The sequence below is a fragment of the Schistocerca nitens genome, chromosome 2 (assembly GCF_023898315.1).
Source record: "Schistocerca nitens isolate TAMUIC-IGC-003100 chromosome 2, iqSchNite1.1, whole genome shotgun sequence".
NCBI lineage: Eukaryota > Metazoa > Arthropoda > Insecta > Orthoptera > Acrididae > Schistocerca > Schistocerca nitens.
In genome coordinates this window covers 467,889,124-467,914,018 of record NC_064615.1, presented here as the reverse complement: position 1 = coordinate 467,914,018, position 24,895 = coordinate 467,889,124, and the positions used below count along the sequence as shown (strand labels likewise).

At 42.5% G+C, this 24,895-nt stretch overlaps 1 protein-coding gene across 1 annotated transcript in view; it reads right to left on the bottom strand.

The window, feature by feature from the left end:
* LOC126236380 (uncharacterized transporter slc-17.2-like) overlaps positions 1 to 22,565 on the bottom strand; it is a 311,147-nt gene extending 288,582 nt beyond the window's left edge. The window contains exon 1 of the mRNA XM_049945638.1: positions 22,443 to 22,565. Within this exon, the coding sequence (XP_049801595.1) occupies positions 22,443 to 22,455 (13 nt within the window). The 5' untranslated portion in view covers positions 22,456 to 22,565. The remainder of the gene's footprint in view (positions 1 to 22,442) is intronic.
* Positions 22,566 to 24,895: the final 2,330 nt, after the last annotated feature.

Here is a 24,895-nt window from a genome sequence, read left to right as displayed (position 1 = left end):
AATCGCTGTATTTTCAGCAGAATACTTTTTAGATACTAAATGAAGCAGAGGTGACATATGTCTTTGACTGGTCACCGTGCAAGTGCGGGCGTCAAGGGGCTCCGCTTAATATTTACAAAAAATGTTACCTTCAGTTTAGAACACTACTTTTCCTTCAGCGCTTGGTATTTCCTCTACGCACCTGCACTGCACAGCTACTGGCCAAGGTATTCTGCGCAGACTCCACCACTGCTCTGTACTCCACGGTAGGGTTTCCCAAACTGTGTTCCACGCAACACTAGTGTTCCGTGGGAAGTGAATGAGTGCTTCACCAAAAATTGTTAGTAATATGGCGTTTTCTTTTTTCGAAATTTTGATGATACTATTTTTAAAAAGACATTATCATTTCTGTGTTACTAATTATGATTTGAAATTGAAGTAATCGCTGAATAAAACAATTTTTTTCTTATTTTTCAATAATTTTATTAACCATCAAAGTACCAGGATTCTGAAAGTATTCCATCAGAGGAAAAGTTTGGGTACCGCTGCGCTGCAGAAGCCACATCTCTACACTACACTTGCATCTCTGCTCATCGCCCCCTTCCGTCGCATTGATTAGCATGGATATAGGGACGCCGCCTTTAGACGTTAGAAGCGTGTCCAAAGAATCGTAGCACACAATCATATGTACTAACGGCAATGCACGACTGTGCCGAAGAGGTGATGCATCGTGCTCGCCAACATGGCACCTTTCAGGCTAGTAGAGAACATTTTCTTGTGTGGGTGGTGTTCATATGAAATGACGTGGAGCACATGTTACGGCATATATCGCAGAAATCTACTGTCTAATCGTGTGCAGCTGATGCTCACCTACAGCAACTTCGCAGATAACCTGTAACTTCAGTAGCACAGTGTACCGTCCCTTTGACTCCGAATTGTCTGAATGGACTTAGAAACTCTACATCGACATGAAAATGCTTCAGTGCTCTCCCCCTCCCCACCACTCCTCTTAGCCAGAAATAATCCTGATCTAATAGAGAGCATCATGACGGATACAGGGATTAGTGAGCACAAGGTGATTTTAGCAAGGCTCAAAACCATATCAACCAAAACCACTAAAAATAAACGGAAAATATATCTATTTGAAACATCAGGTAAAAATTCGCTTGATGCCTTCCTAAGAGAGAGTCTCCATTCCTTCCAAGCTAATTATGTAAGTGTAGACCAGATATAGCTCAAATTCAAAGATACAGTATCGACAACAATAGATAGAATCATACTGTGTAAGTTAATAAGAGACGAGACTGATCCACCATGGTATACAAAACATGTCTGAACACTGTTGCAGAAGCAACGAAAAAAGCATGCCAAATTCAGAAGAACGTAAAATCCCCAAGACTGGCTAAGTTTCACGGAAGCTCGAAATTTAGTGAGGACGTCAATGCGAGAGCTTTTAATAATTTCCACAATGAAACATTGTCTCAAAATATGGTAGAAAACCCACAGAGAATCTGGTCGTATGTAAAGTACACCAGTGGCAAAAACAGTCAATACCGTGACTGCACGATAGCGATGGAAACGTTACCGATGATGGTGCCACTAAAGCGGAGTTACTAAATACAGATTTCCGTAATTCCTTCACGAAAGAAGACGAAGAAAATATTGCAGAATTCGAAACCAGAACAGCTATTATCATGAGTGACATAACAGTAGATATCTTACGTGTTTCGAAACAACTCAAATCACTTAAGAAAGGCAAGTATTCCGGTCCAGATGGTATACCAATCAGGTTCCTTTCAGAAATGCAGACACGATAGCGCCTTTCTTAGCAATCATATACAACCGCTCACTAGACGAAAGGTCTGTTCCTAAAGACTGGAAAGCTCTGAGCACTATGGGACTTAACATCTGTGGTCATCAGTCCCCTAGAACTTAGAACTACTTAAACCTAACTAACCTAAGGACATCACACACATCCATGCCCGAGGCAGGATTCGAACCTGCGACCGTAGCGGTCACGCGGTTCCAGACCGAAGCGCCTAGAGCCGCACGGCCACACCGGCCGGCTGAAAGCAGCACAGGTCACGCCAATATTCAAGAAGGGAAATGGGAGTAACCCATTGAATTACAGACCTCTATCACTGACCTCAATTTACAGTAGGATTTTGGTGCATATACTGTACTCGAACATCATGAATGACCTTGAAGAAAATGACTTATTGATACATAACCAACACGGATTCAGAAAATATCGTTCTTGTGCCGTCGACAGGGGATCTCAGATCGATTCCATATTCCTAGATTTCCAGAAGGTTCTTGATACCGTTCCTCACAAGCGACTATTAATAAAATTGCGTGCATATGGAGTATCGTCTCAGTTGTGTGACTGGGTTCGTGATTTCTTCTCATAGAGGTCACAGTTCCTAGTGATAGACAAAAAATGTTCAGATATGTGTGAAATCTTATGGGACTTAACTCCTAAGGTCATCAGTCCCTAAGCTTACACACTACTCAACCTTAAATTATCCTATGGACAAACACACACACCCATGCCCGAGGGAGGACTCGAACCTCCAGGACAGCAGCGCCTTAGACCGCTCAGCTAATCCCACGCGGCCTAGTGATAGACGGTAAATCATCGAGTAGAACAGAAGTGATATCTGGCGTTCCGGAAGGTAGTGTCATAGGGCCTCTGCTGTTCCTGATTTGCATAAAGGATCTAGGTGATAATCTGAACAGCCCCCTTAGATTGTTTGCAGATGACACTGTAATTTACCGTCTAGTAAAATCATCAGACTGTCAATTCGAATTATAAAATGATGTAGAGAGAACTTCTGTATGGTGCGAAAAGTGGCAATTGGCACTAAACAAAGAAAAATGCGAATTCATCCACATGGGTACTAAGAGAAATCCGATAAATTTTGGGAATACGATAAATCGCACAAATCTAAAGAGACAGTCTGCATTACAGTTGCCATTCCTATGCTGGAATACTGCTGCGTGGTATGGGATCCTTACCAGGTAGGATTGACGGAGGACATCGAAAAAGTGCAAAGAAGGGCAGCTCGTTTCGTGTTATCGCACAATAGGGGTGAGAGTGTCACTGATATGATACGCGATTTGGGGTGGCAGTCACTGAAACAAAAGCGGTTTTCTTTGCGGCGAGATCTATTTACGAAATTTCAGTCACCAACTTTCTCTTCTGAATGCGAAAATATTTTGTTGACACCCACCTACGTAGGGAGAAATGATAATAAAATAAGAGAAAACAGAGCTCGAACGGAAAGATTTAAGTGTTCCTTTTTCCCACGCGCCATTCGAGAGTGGAATGGTAGAGAAGTAGTATGAAAATGGTTCGATGAACCCTCTGCCAGGCACTTCAGTGTGAATTGCAGAGTAATCATGTAGATGTAGATGTAGATGTAGACCAAAAAACGTATCTCCACAGTCCTACAGAGCAAATCTGAAAATCTGGGAAGCCAAAGGGCGAAATTTGTGCACCTTGTTCCAATCATCGTAGAGTCCACGCAGGATGTGGTGGCCGATGCAGAGTGAGCAATATTCGTCTGAAGCGCTGTGCGAGTTCATACGTCTGTTCGGAAGAGGCCGCTGGTAGCTGCTTTCGGTCGGTCTGTGACGACAGCATCGAGGCACACGCTCTGCAGTCTTTCTCAAACGATTTCACAGAAACTATTCGGTAAAAAAAATTCATTTTTGCATTATTTATAGCTTTGTGTATCAGCTTCATGATGACGTGCCCATCATTTCGCTAATTGCCGTAGTTATTGTGATATTCACTTGTAAGTAAGACACTGCGCGCAATTCGAAAAACTTTGCAATGAAAACTGGGGTCGCTATTATTTTGCACTTCGTGATTATTAAACAATATGTTGCTGCATATGAGATTTAGCTAACATATTGAATTTTTGTTTAGACTTGGGAGAAGACTCATTTGCGATCGCGCGCACGAGCAATAAAGCCAGGATGAAATATCCACAACATTCCTTGTATTTCATTAACGATTTGAGTTATCGAAATGAGATTTTGGGGTATGACAGCACACAAAGAGGAAGGTATTTTTCCATATGGCTATTATGCAACACTTCATTATCTACCGTGTTATTCCACTAACAACAGACTCTTTCGGTGAAAGACAGCAATTTTTCTACATCTACATCTACATCTACTGGGTTACTCTGCAATTCGCACTGAAGTGCCTGGCAGAGGGTTCATCGAACGATTTTCATACTACTTCTCTACCATTCCACTCTCGAATGGCGTGTGGGAAAAATTAACACCTAAATCTTTCCGTTCGAGCTCTGATTTCTCTTATTTTATTATCATTTCTCCCAACGTAAGTGGGTGTCAACAAAATATTTTCGCATTCAGAAGAGAAAGTTGGTGACTGAAATTTCGTAAATAGATCTCGCCGCAAAGAAAACCGCTTTTGTTTCAGTGACTGCCACCCCAAATCGCGTATCATATCAGTGACACTCTCACCCCTATTGTGCGATAGCACGAAACGAGCTGCCCTTCTTTGCACTTTTTCGATGTCCTCCGTCAACCTACCTGGTAAGGATCCCACACCGCGCAGCAATATTCCAGCAGAGGACGGACAAGTGTAATGTTGGCTGACTCTTTAGTGGGTTTGTCGCATCTTCTAAGTGTTCAGCCAACAAAGCGTAGTCTTTGTTCCGCCTTCCCCACAATATTATCTATGTGGTCTTTCCAATTTAAGTTGCTCGTAACTGTAATTCCTAGGTATGTAGTCTAATTGACAGCCCTTAGATTTGTGCGATTTATCGTATACCCAAAATGTATCAGATTTCTTTTAGTACCCATGTGGATGTCCTCGCACTTTTCTTTGCCGCTTTTCGCACCATCTAGAAATTCTCTCTAGATCATTTTATAATTCGAATTGATCGTCTGATGATTTTACTACTCGGTAAATTAGAGCGTCATCTGCAAACAATCTAAGGGGGCTGCTCAGATTATCATCTAGATCATTTATGTAAATCAAGAACAGCAGAGGGCCTATGAGATTACCTTGCAGAACGCCAGATAGCAATTCTGTTCTATTCGATGATTTACTGTCTATCACTACAAACTGTGACCTCTCTGGGAGGAAATAACGAATCCAGTCACACAACTGAGACGATACTCCATATGCACGCAATCTGATTAATAGTCGCTTGTGAGGAACGGTGTCAAAAGCCTTCTGGAAAACTAGGAATATGGAATCGATCTGAGATCCCTTGTCGACAGCCCTCATTACTTCATGGGAATAAAGAGCTAGCTGTGTTGCACAAGAACGATATATTTAAGGGCGATCAGTAGCTACAGAAATGAGAAATGCTGTGTGTTTTGGAACAACGTAAGTCAAAGCATTACACGCTTATCTTTGTACTGAGGATGTTTTTCGTGAGCTATTGACATTACACTTCATAGGTGCTTTACTTAATAAACTTAATAAACCACCATTTCAGAATACTCGTGCAATCGCATCTGCACGATATGTTAGTGAGGTGACACTGTATAAACTTCGCTATGTTTTGGCAAAAGAAGCAAATTTTAACATGGCAACAACTAAAATGTAGGTTTTACTCAAAATGTGCCACTCATGATGCTTTCTGAGAGTTACAAATGGTTATGAAGCTAAGTGGAAATAAATTACTGCTTTTGTTGCATTTGCAGTGGAATTCTTTTTAGATGCGCTAACAAAAGCCGAAGTGGCAATAGACTTTTTTCGATAGTCATCACGCAAGAGTGGATGTGGAGGGGCTCCAGTTAATATTTACAAAAAATGTAAGCGTAACATTCAGTTTAGAACGACACTTCCCCTCCAGCACTCAGCATTTCCCCTACAGCACCTGTCCACAACCCCCGCCACTGCTGCTCTCCCCTCAAGTGCCCTGCCGACTACGCATTTCTGGGCCACGTTAGTCCACGCGCACTCTACGTTGTAGGTATCGGTTGAGAGGTCATTGAGCAAAATGTATTCCCACCGCTTTCAGTCCCTCATGAAGCCAATATGACGTCTCACCACAATCGACTAGGTGACAGAGTGTACTTCATACTACTAAGAAATTCGATTGCTCACGGGTGTATACTTGCTTCATTATAAAGCTGAAGACTGTCATGTGGTATGCTGAAATGTTATTTCAACAAATATTTGTGATACTAACTTGAACAGCTTTTCGTACAGTATTGTGGAACACAATGACAATAATAACTTTGAGACAAAGCAATTGACAGCAGATTGCTGTACATAATTACCACACGGAAATTACCTGTGATTCAACGTTCAAATGGTTCAAATGGCTCTGAGCACTATGGGACTTAACATCTGTGGTCATCAGTCCCCTAGAACTTAGAACTACTTAAACCTAACTAACCTAAAGACATCACACACATCCATGCCCGAGGCAGGATTCGAACCTGCGACCGTAGCAGTCGCGCGGTTCCGAACTGAGCGCCTAGAACCGGATTCAACGTTCTTGCGTATTCGCACACAGCAGACAACAATATGTTTAAGCAAGGGTTGACGTGAAAAAGAAAAAGAAAAAGAAAAAGAAAAGAACTTGCTATGATGTGGTGATGTGGAAGGTAGGTGAATGGAGGAGGAAGATTATTCACAGTTCATTGTGCGAAGGGAAAACAATCGATTTTTCTTTTGTCGAGGCCGAGAGCCACTTTATTATCTAAAAACCGCCATTTATAGGTACGCAGCTGGACGATGCAATGTCTTTGCACAGAGCTGCTATATCTGTACGCCGATGTCTGTCTTCTCACGTGTGTTTGTTACTGTGCTAGTCACTGCAGGTGTTACTGACGCTTTTTTGCGTTCTTACGTAGGCGTAAAGGGCGAAAGCTTCATCGCACAATACGGCAACGTTCGATCACACGGTGCTCCCCCTTTTTTTATTTAGTATTTTTACTGTGCAAAAGTTCTTGATGCGTAGCAATAGCTAAATGGACGGTATTCCAAACCTGTCTGAATATTAATCGTTTTCGGGAGGAATGACAATTTTAACTTTTTTAGTGCATTAAAACTTTTATTCCTGAGACTGGCATAAAACAACTGACGTGTCTAATTCTTAGCGTATGTTATGTTATGACCCTCCACAACGCCAACTCCAACCATAACGAAATTTAATCTATTTATAGGCACATTTAACACAGCAAATTCTTGCTGGAATCGCGGTGAAACTGACCGCTTTTTCTTCAGCGGTTATGAAAAAACATTCCTGAATGCAGCAAGAATGTGAGCTAATGAAGGCAGTAACAATGTGACACATGGTCATAGAAACAGCTGCCCTTAACAGTCTACTGGTGGAGAGATAAAGTCACTGTTGCAAGTGTCTATATGTTATGAATTTGTCACGTAAGCCACAGGTATCTTTTATTGAGATTGTAAGAGCCGTCAGTGTGAAAATGCCGCGTAAGTACAAACGCAAATAGTATGAACTGAAGAAATATAGTCTGGATGTTTTAGAACCGTGTTTCGCAGAAATTTTAAAAGGATCAAGAAGCACTGACAGGGCTATCTGAGTGTATAAAATTCCCAAAGGAACCATGATAAACTGGATTCACGGTTGTCATGGTAAAACACAATGTTGTCAGCTATTTTTTAGTGCTAAAGAAGAAAAGAACGGGTCTCTTCAGAATTTCATATCGCAAATTTGTGATCACATCTTTCTATCCTTAAATTTTCCTTGTGTTTTATTCTGATATTAGTATTAAAATTTAATTACTTTGCCAGAATAATTTTTCAATTATTGATAAAGTTTCAGCACAGAGTGATAAACAATCGACAATTATCACATCACAGATCATCGGTCAATTTCACCCACAATTGGGAGTGACGCAGTATCTGAACTATATATAGACCTAGAGTTTCGGAAAATAAATTTACCTACGTAATTCACGTGGAGATTGTAATACGCGGCTACAAACATACGTTTGAATTAGGAGTAAATTGACTCGATTATTCTAAAAGTAAATTTACCTCTCTGTAGGAAAGAGAACGAACAGTTGGCGACGGCTAACCTTCGGTAGTATGCAGTTGTTCCGAGCACCAGCTCCTGATGTGGCCTGGCTGAATTAAGTTTGATTAGATGATGATTACGATTATCGAAACAGGTCAAGAAAAGAAAAAAAGAACCTGGAATTTAGACTTGCTTTTTATTCTTATAAAACGAATCAAGTACCATCTTTTCCTTTTTTTTAGCATTTCTAAGTTCGAATGTATAGGCTTTGTAGGAAACTGTGTTTAAATGGATTGCACGAATTCTATATTGTTGCCAAGTTTCGTCTCGTGAATTAACATTATACAATGTTTTTCAACAGGAATGGTCAGTTTCAGGGATATGACAGGAACGATCATTTGAAGCAAAAGCTTCATATGGACATGTGCACTATTCCGAATGGTTTCCGAGATAACAACACATTTAATGTCGTGTGCTGGTAGTATGACTACATTGCACCATTTTAACAATGTTGCTGTTCCTGCACAGGTTGTTGAACTACGCGTTCATATGAAAAATGAAAGCTTGGGAGAACACCAGTTTCACGCGCTGTGCTAAAAACAATTGTAGACACTCGACGATCCGGAAAGCGTCGTCGATACTCTTCGACAGCAGCAGGTGTACTGCCATCGCAGAAGCCATTATCATACTGCATATTTGCATACGAGGGTTGTTGAGAAAGTAATTCTCCTCATTTTTACCTTAGAAAACAATGCTACTAATGCGAAAAGGAAAGGTTACGTATGTATTGTTTGAAGTCTCCTGTGTGAGCGCGCCAAGTTTCGGTCACTTCCGACAGATAGCGTAGCTGCAGGACAGTTTCAAAATGGTGTCTGTGGGTGATGTACATTACAAGCAGCTTGCCGTCATTGAATTTCTCACTGCAGAGAAAGAAACTGGGAAATATTCACAAACGCTTGTGCAAAGTCTATGGAGCATCTGCTGTCGACAGAAGTACTGTTAGTCGCTGGGCACGGAGAACGTGATCATCAGAATGCGGTTCGGCGAAGCTCCACGATTTGCAGCGGTGAAGGAGACCATCCAAGGCTGTCACACCTGACATGTTGCAGGCAGCTGATGTAATTCGCGAGGACAGACGCATTGCGACTCGGCAGTTGGCGCTGCATCTGTCAATCAGAAAAGGTAGCGTGGATGCAATTATCCGCACTCTTGGATATTCAAAAGTGTGCACGACGGGTCCCGCGGTGTCTAACGGTGGATCACAAATCGCACTGAAAAAATATTTGTCTTGATTTGTTGCAACGTTTTGAAGCCGAGGGGGAGGTCTTCTTGTCTCGGATTGTGACAGGTCATTAAACCTAAGTTTTGAGTCCAAAACAAAACGACAGTCGATGGAATGGTGTCATTCCCATTTCAAAGCAGCTGCTTCCGCCGGTAAAGTCATGATCACCGGATACTGCGACTGTGAAGGTGTGATTCTCAGTGATGTGATGCGAAGAGGCGGTACCATCAATTCAGAAGCATATGTCAACACATTAACAAAACTCAAGACGCACTTCCGGCGAGTTCGGCGCTACAGCAACCCAGGAGATGTTTGCTGCAACACGATAACGCTCGGCCCCAAACAAGTCTGAGGACTGCTGAACGCATCGCAAAACAGGGTTGGGCAGTGTTACCCCATCCACCCTGCAGCCCTGACGCAGCCCCCTCGGACTTCCAGTTGTTTGGGACATTAAAGGATACCATTCGTGGAACACATTTTGAGGACGATGAGGAGTCCATTCACACAGTGAAGCACTCGTTCCGCCATCAGGACAAGGATTGGTACCGACATGGCATACATGCCGTTCTTTCGCGCTGGAGGAAGGCCATAGAACGGGATGGAGATAACATGGAAAAATAGGGTGTGTAGATAAAACACCATTCTTTCGTGTGTGTAATTCTCATTATGTTCAATAAAGAATTGTTGAAGAAAAAAATGCAGTGCCTTACTTTCTGGGCAACCCTCGTGTTTTTCATTAGTGCAGATGTGTGACATTTTAACCAGCGCGTGTACAAACGCAGTTAACCGATGCTTCTCTGATACACTCTCAGTCCCTCACACTACTTCACTAACGACACACCACTGACAACTGCGCGTTCAACAGGCTAGTTTCGTGGCAGAAAGACATTTCGAGCAAAAAGATATTGAAAGCAACGAGGTGGGTTGTGCTACAATAAAATGATAAAGAGGATGGGTGGGTATGACAGTTACGTGCGTGCCACTAGCACAGAAACAAATTTACCTTAAATGTGTTCTGGCTGGGTAACAATTCAGAATACGGCACAATTACGTCCATATGAAATTTTTTTCTTCAAATGTTCCTGCCAAATCCCTGAATATTGTCAATTTCTCCTGGGACGCCCTGTATATAAACTCGAACTCCGTCCGAACATGCCGGCCCATTGGTACCGACCAGCCATCGTGTCATCCTCAGCCGACTGCCGTCACTGGAAGCGGTTGTGGAGGGTCATGCGGTCAGCACACCGCTCTACCGACCATTGTTTTCGTGACTAGAGCCGTTACTTCTTAATCACGTAGTTCCTCGGTCAGCCTCACAAGAGCTCAGTGCATCCTACTTGCCAACAGCGTTCAGCAAACCCGGCCGGTGGCCCACCCAAGTGCTAGCCAATCCCAACAGCGCTTAACTTCGGTGATCTGACGGGAACCGCCGTTGGCGTACGCTATCTATACAGTGACAATATTGCATGCACTTTAAGACAGGCAACTCAAATTACATCATCCATATCCAGAACGGATGATTTAAGTTGGGTTGCCTGTCTTAAGGTACATTAAATATTTTCTGAGACAGTTTTACTTTGCCGAACCTGCATAGACACACACACACACACACACACACACACACACACAGAGGGAGAGAGAGACAGGGAAATGAGCCAAACCCGAATAGAATCTGTTTTTATGTGACTACCATTGGGCTGGTGCACTGTCGCATTTTGTTTTCACTTTCTATACCAGATCGATTTCCCGTCTATACCTAGTAAAGAATACAAACAAATATGTAAACTAGACAAATTTAAATTTCTATCTGTTTATCTAGAGCTAGTTCTTTAACGGAGAAGATAAATTTCTACAGGCTGTATCAGAAAAGAACAATAAAGACGATACGGAAGTGTGCATAGCTTAGACAAGTAGAAATTTAGAGCCGCCTAAGATAGTCCCGTAACGTTTCTTCACGAAACATATGCAGTTAAGAGCGTTAGAAATATGCCGGTGCTAGCTGTTCACCTGTGTGTCAATAATGTTCACTGACGAAGCTTCCCAGGCCGTGCCGATACACACCTCATTCTTAGTACTACCTTCAGTATTGTCACTTTTTAAATGAGAGTCGCGATACGGTCGACGTTATTTGACTAAAAGTCTTATTGCCCGCGCGGTTAGCCGAGCGGTCTAACGCATGGCTTTCCAGAGTGGGAAGGAGCGCCTGGTCCCCGGCACGAATCCGCCCGGCGGACTTGTGTCGAGGTCCGGTGAGCCGGCCAGTCTGTGGATGGTTTTTAGGCGGTTTTCCATCTGCCTCGGCGAATGCGGGCTGGTTCCCCTTATTCCTCCTCAGCTACACTATGTCGGCGATTGCTGCGCAAACAAGTTCTCCACGTACGCGTACACCGCCGTTACTCTCCCACGCAAACATAGGGGTTACACTCGTCTGGTGTGAGACGTTCCACCGGGGGCCGAACCGCACAATAATCCTAGGTTCGGTGTGGGTGGCGGAGGGGTAAAGTGGACTGCGGTAGTCGTCGTGGGGTTGTGGACCACTGCGGTTGCGGCGGGGACGGAGCCTCTCCGTCGTTTATAGGTCCCTGGTTAACATACTACATACAACAACATACAAACGTCTTATTAAGGCGAAAAAAGCCTATTAGGTGTCATTTACATAGAACATAGGCAAATTGTTTCACTACTAGCAACAAATGTCATTTAAGTTATAGAACAGAAAACGATTCTATAGCCCAAAGGAGTTCGTTTATATTGACCACATGATTTGACACGTCCGCTGAATCACACATTTCTCGTACTACAGATTGCGATGTCCATGTACCTTTGCCACTTGGTTACATGTGTCAGAATCAAATTGCATTTAATTTTTTGTAGTGATCTGTATGAATAGCAAACTATAAGCACTAAACATAAACATAAAAGACGATTTGTTCATGATGATTAAGAACTCTTCCGTCATAACAAAAAGCAACATAAATCTTCCCAAAGAACTACGTGTTGTTAAATGTCGATTGAAGCTGTTGGTAACATTTCGGAAAATGTAACATTAAATGTAAACTTTATTCAGCTGTTTTAGAGTTTATAAGCTGCCTGTGTGGTTATAGGTGTTAAGTGATCAGAATCATCCCCTGCACAACTGCAGGATGGGTATTTATGCCACACACGCATCTCTTTTTATTTACAGACTTGTCTTAGGTAATCTCATGTTATATTGTATACAAATCTCTGTATCTGGTTACTTTAAGTAATGTATTACACATATCTGCTTGTTTTGGTTTAGGTATAGGGTGTCTCGTTTACGATTAAATGTGGTACTGTCTTACAATTTTTCTTATATTTTTGCACTGGCACTAGTAATTTTCTTGTTCTTGCAGTGTAATAACTGGCCACTAGTTCCTCTGGGTATCACATTGCTTGCATGGTGGAATATCAAACCATTCATGATGCTTTTACAACTTACGAGCGAAACGTGTCTGTCGTGAATATATATTTCATTTCTCAGATGTATAAGTGACGATACCAAACACTCAGCTATTATTAACGAATCGGGAATACAGGAAAATGTTACATGTGTGCTGTTGACTATTATTTTATCGTTCACATTTCATAGTATTCAAACAACCATAACATCAAAGCAACTGAATACTGTTGAAATGTTTACAAGAACTACTGACACACTTTCTCTCTCTCTCTCTGTCTCTCTCTCTCTCTCTCTCTCCCTCCCTCCCTTTCTCTCTCTCTCTTTGTATTGGCAATACGTTGATCTACTATAGAATCCTGACGAGATACATCTTCTGGAACCAGTGTTTGCTACGACGGTTCTGAAAATAATAATACCGGTTTTTCTCGTCGAACCGGTTGAAACGCATATTTATCGCATTTTCTCATCGAACCCTATGACTTTGGTACTTTCAAGCATTTGATGAATGCAATAACTGAAAATGGTGACAAAAAGGTAGAATTTGGCCCTATTAAAAAGGAAATAGTAACATTCTTATTGCGTTTGTAATCACATGCCATACATCTGGCCGTCTAGAGACAAGCTATGTCACCTACCAGTATCAGAGTCTCTGGACATAAGAGTTCTCGAGGAAAGTGAGAGGTCTCAACTGCACAGCTCCCTTCTGGCGTATGACTGCAGCCTGCAGCTCGCAGTACCCATAAACGAGACCGTGCGAAAATTTTATCGCCGATAGAAGAACCATGCTGTTGCCTTTACTGCCGTTACGTTGGGAGACATTTCGCGTAAAATTATGCGATCGCTTCCTTGTTCAAATATTGCATTTGAAGGTGAAAGGAATCTTGGGAAGTAACTTATGCCTCTTTCTTTCGTCGCCATAAAAGTGTAGTGAAAAATGTTTATAATTTAAACGGCAACCACGCACAAGTGCTGAAAACGTTTATTTGAATGAAATCATGGCCGATTTAGGATTTCTTACAAATCCATCTTCAGTTGGTTGTTACAGATTTCCTTGTTTTCTTGTTGGGGCTTCGTTTTGTATTTGTTATTGGTTTGCTGTCTCTAGGATGGACAGAATTTTTTTTGTTCACACTTTGGTAAAATCTACGAGAGATTTAGTTCTTTTGACCTGTTATCAAAATTTTCAAGTTAGTAAAACATGAAATGTGGTGCAAACTTCCTGCATAATTCTGAGTGAAATAATATCTCTATATTTTTTACGAATTTTAAAATTAAACACAGAATTACACAGTACAGAAATTTTTACCACATTTCACATTTTACTAACTTTAAAACAATTTCATGAGTGTTGTAGTAGAGGCAGAAAAACTAAATCTCTTGTAAATTTTATCGAATTGTAACCAAAAAGTTTTCTGTCTATCCTAGAGCAGCGAACCAATAATGAATACAAAAAGAGGCTCCAGCAAGGAAACGAGGGAAACTGTAACAACCATCTGATGATGGATTTGTAACATATCCGATATCAGTCATGGTATGATTCAAATAAACCTTTTTAAACCATACTTGTGGCTGGCTGCTGTTCAAATTATAAACCTTATAGAACAACAGCCATTGTTCTCAAAATGTAAACATCCGACAAAACAGCTTATAAAGAAATAATGCCTAAAAGGCGGGAAATATCTGAAAGAAAGTCGGCTTGGGGAGGGGGCCTGGGGGATCGCGGTATCCATACCCCAAATTTATAGTATCACCCATACAGAACACTACACACCTCTTTGCGTATTATTACTTACTTAGAACCATGCTTCCAGACCTTATGAATTATTATAGGCATCCACCGTCATCCTGTCAAAACGGGTACAGGGATTAGTGAACACAGGGTTGTCCTAGCGAGACTGAGTATCGTAACCTCCAAATTCTCCAAAAATAAACGAGAAATATACCTATTCAAAACAGCAGATAAAAATTCACTTGACGCCTTCCTGAGAGACAATCTCCACGCCTTCAAAATTAATAATGTAAGTGTAGACCAGATGTGGCTTGAATTCACAGAAATAGTATGAGCAGCAGCTGAGAGATTTATGTCAAATAAATTAACAAACTCCGAAGCTGATCTTCCTTGGTACGCAAAACGGATCAGAACACTGTTGCAGAAACAAAGGAAAAAACATGCCAAATTTAAACGGACGCGAAATCTCCAATATTGACGATCTTTTACAGAAGCTCGAAATTTAGCGCAAACTTCAATGCAAAATGCTTATAATAGTTTCCACAACGAAACTTTGTCACGAATCCTGGCAGAAAATCAAAAGAGATTCTAGTCGTGCGTGAAGTATACAATCGGCAAGACACGATTAATGCCTCCTCAGCGCAATAACAATGGAAATACTATCCACGACAGTGCTGCCAAAGCAGATTTACTAAACACAGCCTTCCTAAATTGCTTCAGCAAAGAAGACGAAGTAAATAGGCCAGAATTTGTTTCAAGAACAGCTGCCAACATGAGTAATAAGAAGTAATATCCTCGGATTAGTAAAGCAATTACGTCACTTGACAAAAGGAAGTCTTCCGGTCCAGGCTGTATACCATTTAGGTTCCTTTCAGAGAATGCTGATAATTAACAATCATATACAACCGTTCGCTCGACGAAAGATCGGTACCCAAAAACTGGAAAGCTGCACAGGTCACACCAATATTCAAGAAAGGTAGTAGGAGTAATCCACTAAATTACAGGCCATTATCATTAACGTCGATACGCAGCAGTATTTTGGAACATATATTGCGTTGGAACATTATGAATTACATCGATGAGAACGGTCTATTGACACACAGTCAACACGGATTTAGAAAACATCGTTCTTATGAGACACATCTAGTTCTTTACTCACTCGAAATACTGAGTGCTTTTGACAAAGGATTTAAAATTGATTCCGATTTCTAGATTTCCAGAAGGCCTCTGACACTGTACCACACGAGCGGCTTGTAGTGAAATTGCGTGTTTATGAAATATCGTCTCGTTATGTGACTGGATTCGTGAGATCGTGTCAAAATGGTTCAAATGGCTCTGAACACTATGGGACTCAACTGCTGAGGTCATTAGTCCCCTAGAACTTAGAACTAGTTAAACCTAACTAACCTAAGGACATCACAAACATCCATGCCCGAGGCAGGATTCGAAACTGCGACCGTAGCGGTCTTGCGGTTCCAGACTGCAGCGCCTTTAACCGCACGGCCACTTCGGCCGGCTGAGATCGTGTCAGAGAGGTCACAGTTCGTAGTAACTGACAGAAAGAGATCGTGTAAAACAGATGTGATTTCTGGCGTTCCCCAAGGTAGTGTTATAGGCCCTTTGCTGTTCGTTATCAATATAAACGATTTAGGAGACAATCTGAGTAGCCGTCTTAGGTTGTTTGCAGATGATTCTGTCGATTATTGACTAATAAAGTCATCAGAAGATGAAAACACATTGCAAAACGATTTAGAAAATATATCTGTATAGTGCAAACATTGGCAATTGACCGTAAATAACGAAAACTGTGAGGTCATCCACATGAGTACTGAAAGGAATCCGTTAAACTTCGGTTACACGATAAATCAGTCAAATCTAAAGGCCTAAATTCAACTAAATACCTAGGAATTACAATTACGAACAACTTAAATTCGAAGGAATGCACAGAAAATGTTGTAAGGAAGGCTAACCGAAGACCGCGTTTTATTGGCAGGACACTTAGAAAATGACACAGATCCAATAAAGAAACTGCCTACACTACGTTTGGTTCAAATGGCTCTGACCACTATGGGACTTAACTGCTGAGGTCATCAGTCCCCTAGAACTTAGAACTACTTAAACCTAACTAACCTAAGGACATCACACACATCCATGCCCGAGGCAGGATTCAAACCTGCGACCGTAGCGGTCACGCGGTTCCAGACTGTAGCGCCTAGAACCGCTCGGCCACTCCGGCCGGCCACTAAGTTTGTCCGTCCTCTTTTAGAATACCGTTGTGGTATCCCTACCAGATAGGACTGATGGAGTACACCGAGGAAGTTCAAAGAAGGGCAGCACGTTTGTATTATCGCGAAATAGGGGACAGAGTGTCACTGAAATGATATAGAATTTGGGGTGGACATAATTAAAACAAAGGCGTTTTTCGTTGCGGCAGAATCTTCTCACGACATTTCAATCACCAATTCTTTCCTCCGAATGCAAAAATATTTTGTTGACGCCGACGTACATAAGAAGAAACGATCACCATAGTAAAATAAGGGAAATCAGAGCTCGCACGGAAAGATATAGGTGTTCGTTTTTTCCGTGCACTGTACGAGATTGGAATAATAGAGAGTCATTGTGAAGGTGGTTCGATGAACTCTGTGCCAGGCACTTGAATGTGATTTACAGAGTATCGATGTAGATGTAGATGTATTACGTGCCTTTAAAATTCATAAGTGGATGAGTATTGCATAAGCGTATCAAAGGAAAGTGAAAATGGTAGGAACAAAGAAAAGCAGGAAGATGAGAAGTAATCAGTGTCGTTACAAAGACAGCATACGCTCGGAATTGTCAGGATGGGAAAGGAAATCTTAGGGAAGAGTTAGTACATTCAGTACATTCTGATATTCGTCCTGTTATAGACCCTAGGAGAATGCTGAACTCGTAATAACAGGATAATGGTTAGTATCCTGTTGAAACAATTCAGAGCCGTGCCGCAATATTTGTTACAAGCAGGTTCGATCAGCACGAGATTATATGGATATGTTTCGTGAATTCAAATTGGAATACCTGAAGGGAAAACGAGGCGTTTTTGAGGAACACTATTGAGGAAAATTGGAGAATCAGTATTTACGACTGATTGAATAACGATTCTAATGCCGCCAACTTACGCTCTAACACAAAAAGAAAAGACGAACTTCGAATGAATTATCCGAATTAGACGGAAATCGGTAAATCTGAAGTACATGTACAGACGAACATGTGATTAGAATGCCAGAAAAAATGGATAATTTATTCAAGAAAAAGAGCTCTACAATTTGCGCAAGGCAGTAACCCGCTTGTCAACTTCTGGCACTTATAAGCAGTTATTCGACTTGACACTGATTGACAGAGTTGTTAGATGTCCACATGAGTGGTTTCGTGCCCAATTTTATCCAGTTCGGATGCTAGATCGTCAGAGTTCCTAGATAATTGGAGGACCCTTTCCATAATGCTCCAAACGTTCTCAATTGGGGAGATATACGACGACCTTTCTGGTCAAGGTCGGGTTTGGCAAGCACGAAAACAAACAGCACAACATTTCGCCGAGTGTGGGCGCGCATTATGTTGCTGAAACGTAAGCCCAGGATGGCTTGCCAAGAATGGCAACAAAACTGGGGGTAGAATATCGTCGACGTACCGCTGTGCTGTAAGGATGCCGCGGATGACAATGCTATGAAAAATGTGTCACTCCAAAGCAGCAGTTACTCGGAGATGAAGAAACTTGCACAGGGCGGAGTGACGTGGAGAAATGCATCAAACTAGTCTTCGGACTGAAGACCACAACAACATAATCGTCTGAAATATACAATGAGGAGCCAAAAGTGGTTGGATCTCTCATAATATCGTGTTGGACATCCTTTTGTCCAGCGTAGAGCAGCAACTCGACGTGTCATGGGCTCAACAAGTCGTTGGAAGTCCTCTATACAAATACTGAATCACGCTGCCTCTACAGCCGTCCATAAGTCGAAAGTGTTGTCGGTGAAGGATTTTGTGCACGAACTGACCTCTCGATTATGTACCTTGATTGTTCGATAGGATTCATGACGCGCGATCTGGTGGCCAAATCATTCGCTCGAATGTCCAGAATGTTCTTCAAACCATCGCGAACAATTGTGGCGCGGTGACATGGTGCAGTGTCATCCATAAAAATTCCATTCCTGTTTGGGAGCATGACGTCTATGAATGGCTGCAAACGATCTCCAAGTAGCCGAACATAACCATTCACAGTCAGTTATCGGTTCAGCTGGACCAGAGGACCTAGTCTGTTCCATGTAAACACAACCCACACCATTATAGAGCCACCACCAAATTGCAAAGTGCCTTGTTGTCGACTTAGGACATGGCTTCGTGGGGTCTACGCTGCACTATAACCCTACCATCAGCTCTTAGCAACTTAAAGGCCACGGTTTTCCAGTACCGATATTGTCACAAGTCCAATAGAAGGGCTGCAGGCGGTGTTTTGCTGCTAGCAAAGGCCCTAGTGTCTGTCGTCTGCTTCCATATCCCGTAACATCAGATTTCAAAAATGGTTCAAATGGCTCTGAGCACTATGCGACTTAACTTCTGAGGTCATCAGTCGCCCAGAACTTAGAACTAATTAAACCTAACTAACCTAAGGACATCACACACATCCATGCCCGAGGCAGGATTCGAACCTGCGACCGTAGCGGTCACGCGGTTCCAGAATGAAGCGCCTAGAACCGCATGGCCACACCGGCCGGCCATCAGATTTCGCCGCACTGTCCTAACGGATATGTTCTTCGTCCATCTCACATTTATTTCTGCGGTTATTTCACGCAGTGTTGCTTGTCTATTAGCACTGACGACTCTACGCTAATGCTGCTCCTCTCGGATGTTAAGTGAAGGCCGTCGACGACTGCATTGTCTGTGGTGAGATGTAATGCCTGAAATTTGGTATTGTCGGCAGACCCTTGTCAGCCTCCGACGGGGGCAGCAGCGCGAACCGTGGCAAGACGCCCTAGACCGCACGGCTACCCCACGCGCCGGCCATAATCACATTGGAAACATTTTCGAATGAATCACCAGAGTACAAGTGACAGCTCCGCCGATACACTGACTTTTTACACCTTGTTTACATGATACTACCGCAATCAGTATATGTGCATATCACTATCCCACGACTTTTGTAACCTCAGTCTATGCTTGTTTAATTCGTTCAACTTCCTATTGTCTAGCCGACCGTTGTGGCCGAGCGGTTCTAGTCCCTTCAGTCTGGAACCGCGCTGCTGCTACGGTCGCAGGTTCGAATCCTGCCCCAGGCATGGATGTGTGTGATGTCCTTAGGTTAGTTAGATTTAAGTGGTTCTAAGTCTAGGGGACTGATGACCTCAGATGTTAAGTCCCATAGTGCTTAGAGCCATTTGAACCGTTTGAACCTATTGTCTAATTCACGACAGAAATGGACATACAAAAGAAAGTAGAAAGATTTAATTACGTTTACGGAACAATTTATGGAACCATCAAAGCTAAAGTAAGAAAGACAACTGGACCTAAGTTCTACAGAACTAATTCAGTACCCACAATAATACAGCGACGTCAGTCGTGGACTGTAACAAAAAGTTATAAAGAAAGAATACAAACATCGGATATGCGATTCCTAAGAAGAGTGACTGGGTACACACTATCCGATAGGAGGAGGAATAGTGACATCAGAGGTAGAACTGGGACACAAAAGCTTAAATGACAAAGTTAAGGAATAAGGGAACAACAAGAACGAGAATTTCACAAGAATGGAAGACGATGACGCCAGAAAAAATTATGAATTATTACTCATTGTGCAGGAGATGGAGGAAAGATAAATAATTTCAACCGAGAGAACGTAATAGGCAAACGCCGAATACATGAAGAACACTCATTATCGCAGTAAAATACTTCGAAGTACAATAATACTACAGCACCGGGCAGATATAACCATCCGAGAGTTGTTTGCACAGTTGAATACAATTTATCAGCGGATGCAGTGACAATTCAGCATTGCTGGCATGACAGGCTGATAGTGGAGGATTTATACCATTTGCTTTCATCCAACCACGTGCATGTGCGATTAATACAGTGGAAGCCTTAGACGTGCAACGCTGTACCGAGCAGATAAGCTAAGTATCCTAATTCTTTCGAAGATCACCAGTGGTATCGTCGAACTTAAAATGACTACCTGATAGTTGGACCAACTTAGAACTGTTTGTAAACGCAACTCAATAGCGCTGTGAGATATGCGTAATTACATGGGAACCTTGTCACACGAACTTGTCATCAACAAAGCATTTCTCCGTCTTCTGATACAAGAATTCGAAGAAAATTCGTAATCTTTGGCTGTCACTGCTGCTTGAGAGCGAATTCGAGTGCTTACCTGACCATCACAGACATAAAGTACACTTTTTCTGCTGTTGCATACAAACAGCAAGTAAATTAACACGCAATAATGATTCAATGTTCAACGGTGAACGGTGCATGGACGATAAAGCCATCACCAGACATTACTTCTTCTGTTCCATACGAAATTTTAACAGTCGGCAAATCTCGAAGAAGGACAGCAGTTTTTGTCGTTAGCTGAAGGCAAGTTTTTCACTGTCACCCTAATACCGAGGGGTCGATTACTCTCGTTAACAGTGCGCGGTACACCGTACTATCTCATGCATCGAGAAATTAATGGCACTTTTCACACTTGCCCATGCGTTTTATGGATGGATCCCTCAATTCACATCAATTATTATTCACAGAAACACAGCAATACGAAAGTCTTGAACTTCACGTCATGTCAACAGCAAGTGCTAATTATTGTTTGCTTCCTTAATCATGTCCGAATAACTTTCACGGAACCTCATCAGACGCTGCACACTTTGCCGAAGAGCACGCGGACGGCTTCTGTACGACAAATCTCTGTTTGCGAACAACAGCGACATCTCTGTGCCAAGACGCACACCAAATCAGCGACCATTTTTCACACCGCTAAGCCCGTCGCGCGGCGAAAGTTACGTGTCAGATTTGCACATGTTTGCAAAAGGTCTTATATCAATGTGGAAACTTGTACAGCTCGTTGCGCTCATTTAAGACTCGTAAGCATCATACTACATATAAATGCCATTACTCTCTGTCAACATTGTCAACTGAAGGACAGTTGCGTTTGAATTATTTTCATTGCAATTGTGTTTAAACAAACATTTCTTCATACAGCGACATATTACGTACCTAAGTGTTCAAGCAAACTGAATTTTTTATCGAACTTATTTCTCAGGGAACAGTAACTGGCTGGGAATTCATATTTTCCTCAAATGGTTCAAATGGCTCTGAGCACTATGGGACTCAACTGCTGAGGTCATAAGTCCCCTAGAACTTAGAACTACTTAAACCTAACTAACCTAAGGACAGCACACACATCCATGCCCGAGGCAGGATTCGAACCTGCGACCGTAGCGATCGCGCGGTTCCAGACTGTAGCGCCAGAACCGCTCGGCCACCAGCGGCCGGCTCATATTTTCCTCAAACGATTCATTATCTCTGCTACGAAAAAGAGTGGAGTTACGCTACGTGAATGCAAAATAATTTCTAAACTTACGTGACGGTTATTTAAAATTGTATTGTAATGAATATGCTTTCCATACATGACAGGAGCATGCCGCAATAGCAGATTGACTGATTCCTTATAGACATGTTGGTCGTCGTCCTTTGCTACCAAACTATTGCAAAGGAAAGCTCTATGAATGGCTTGTGGAGCGTCAACTTTAAGAGAAATATCTCTACTACAGCACATCATTCCTGGCCGGCCTGGACATGGATGAAGCCGACCGCTACATTAATATCGGTAGCAAACTTCCGAAGACTTCATTGCATTCCCTGTAATTCCAAAACCAGAAAAACCTATTATAAACGAACTGGCATTACTGATAAGTTTTAAGCAGACAGTGGAAGTATACGGAACGTCGCGTGTAGAGCGTGGCGTGGAGCGAAAACGCTAGACGCGGCAGCTGCACGCGCAAGCGGTAGCGACGCGGCTGCACTCACCTTTGGAAGGCATGGTGCGGCAGACTGGTGGCCATCCACACTGCCCGCCGCGTTCTCGCCAAGTCGCTGCCGGAGCGACGGTGGCGCCGCAGCTCGCAGCGGCCGCTGTTCACACTACTCGCCTGAGGGTCGCCGAGTATTGCGTGGGCTTCAGCGATACAACTGCCAGTGAGTAGTTAGACACTCAGTACTTGCAGAATGAATCTTACTCTGGAGCGGAATTCGTGCTGATGTGAAGCTTCCTGACAGACTAAAACTGTGTGCCTCACCGGGACCAGGATTTCAGCCTCTGCCTTGCCTTTCGCGGGCAATGCCCTTACCGACTGAGCTATCAAGGCTTGCCTTCTGGTTACTCCTCGTAGCACTACTCCCGTCGTTAATTCTCTCCTTGTTTCCAAACTTCACAGAAACTCTCCTTCACAGCTTTCTGGACTCCTGGAAGAAAAGATATTGCGTAGAAATGGCTTCAGTCGCTCCTAATAGTTTATTTTCAGAATGAATCTTTCATTCTGCAACGGAGTGTGTGTTGATATGAAACACTGGAATGAAGGCGAGAGGCAGTGGCACGAGCATAACTGTGAGGATTAATCGCAAGTCATGCCTTCACAGCTCTGTCGCCGGCCGAAGTGGCCGTGCGGTTAAAGGCGCTGCAGTCTGGAATCGCGAGACCGCTACGGTCGCAGGTTCGAATCCTGCCTCGGGCATGGATGTTTGTGATGTCCTTAGGTTAGTTAGGTTTAACTAGTTCTAAGTTCTAGGGGACTAATGACCTCAGCAGTTGAGTCCCATAGTGCTCAGAGCCATTTGAACCATTTGAACAGCTCTGTCGGTATGAGTATTGTCTGTGAAAGACAAAGTTTTAGATTCGAGTTCTAGTCTGGTACAAAGTTTCAATCTGTTAGAATTTCCTACACAGTCTGGTCCATGCATTAACCAACAATGTATCTTACTTTCGTGTGCACTAATGCGATTGAAATCAAGTTTATATCAATGGCAACAAGGAAACCGTTGGCAGCCACAATAATTCTTCCGTCCTCGTGCGATCGCACATCAGGGCTTCCCTTTGCCTGTCTATCTTTGCACGTCCTTTTCGGCTTCATACTATATCAAGGCCGATCCACAACCCAATCCTTTACTCCATGTATATTTCCCAGTCGCACATCTGCCTTTTCCGTTGTTTGAACCAACACTATAGACCAATCGTTGCCAAAATGCGGCCCGCGGGCCAGCATGCGGCCCGAATTAAGTATTCGTGCGGAGCGCGGTTTTCAGCCGTATTTCATAATAACATGAATTTAGCAAGTAACAGCCGAATTCAAAAATTTCAACTAAGGTTACGAAATTTAGTGTAGTTTTCTTGCATAGTAACAAGCAAAACTATTTACAGTGAGAGTAATATTTTAAGATGTGCTTCATTTTAATTGACTTTGGTGAATTCAGCTGTGAGTTAAGTAAAGTTGGCTGCTTACTTCAGGAGCAGGAGGGCTAAGTAGCGTGGCCTCTGCGGATTAGGGTATGTGCAAGGGGGAATATTTTATTGTTTGTCTCCACCACCAACAACTCACGAACGTGCGTGAGTCGTACCGACCACCAGCTGTGATATAAATTTTGATAATGAAGTGATGTGGATTCGTGAATGCGCATAACAGAGACGGTCAACTTCATATTCGGTACATATTTGTAGCAAGGAATATGAAATTAAATTAAGGCTGTTGTAATACAACGGAGTGAGTAGAATAAAATTGACAATCAAGACATTTAGTACACATTTGTGATCGTATCCGCTATTGCGCAATGCGTTTGAATGCAAGTACAATTTCTCTTATTAATCAATTAATCATCCTCTCACACAAACAAAACAACACTTTATCAAGTAATTACAGTGTCACAACTTTGGGGTTAGTAAGGGTGGCAGCAATCTGAAACACTGACAATCGTCACGATTTGTTCTATCGGTCAGCTTATACCGCCCTTTTTGTAGCTTATTTGTTGTGGGCTCATAACATGCTAATTTATGTAGGTTACAGCTAATAACTACACAGGTACATATACGGCCCGAGATACCGCCCCACAGTGTCAGCATTGGCTATTGAGCAAAAAACTGCTCTAAATCCTTTCCTCTCCCATCTTCCATACACTGAAGAACCAAAGAAACTGGTACACCTACCTAATATCGTGTAGGGCCCCCGCAAGCACGCAGAACTGTCGCACTTGGTGCAGGGAGTGGCAACTGACCCTTAACATAGACAAATGTAATGTATTGCGAATACATAGAAAGAAGGATCCTTTATTGTATGATTATATGATGGCGGAACAAACACTGGTAGCAGTTACTTCTGTAAAATATCTGGGAGTATGAGTGCGGAATGATTTGAAGTGGAATGATCATATAAAATTAATTGTTGATAAGGCGGGTACCAGGTTCAAATTCATTGGGAATGTCCTTAGAAAAT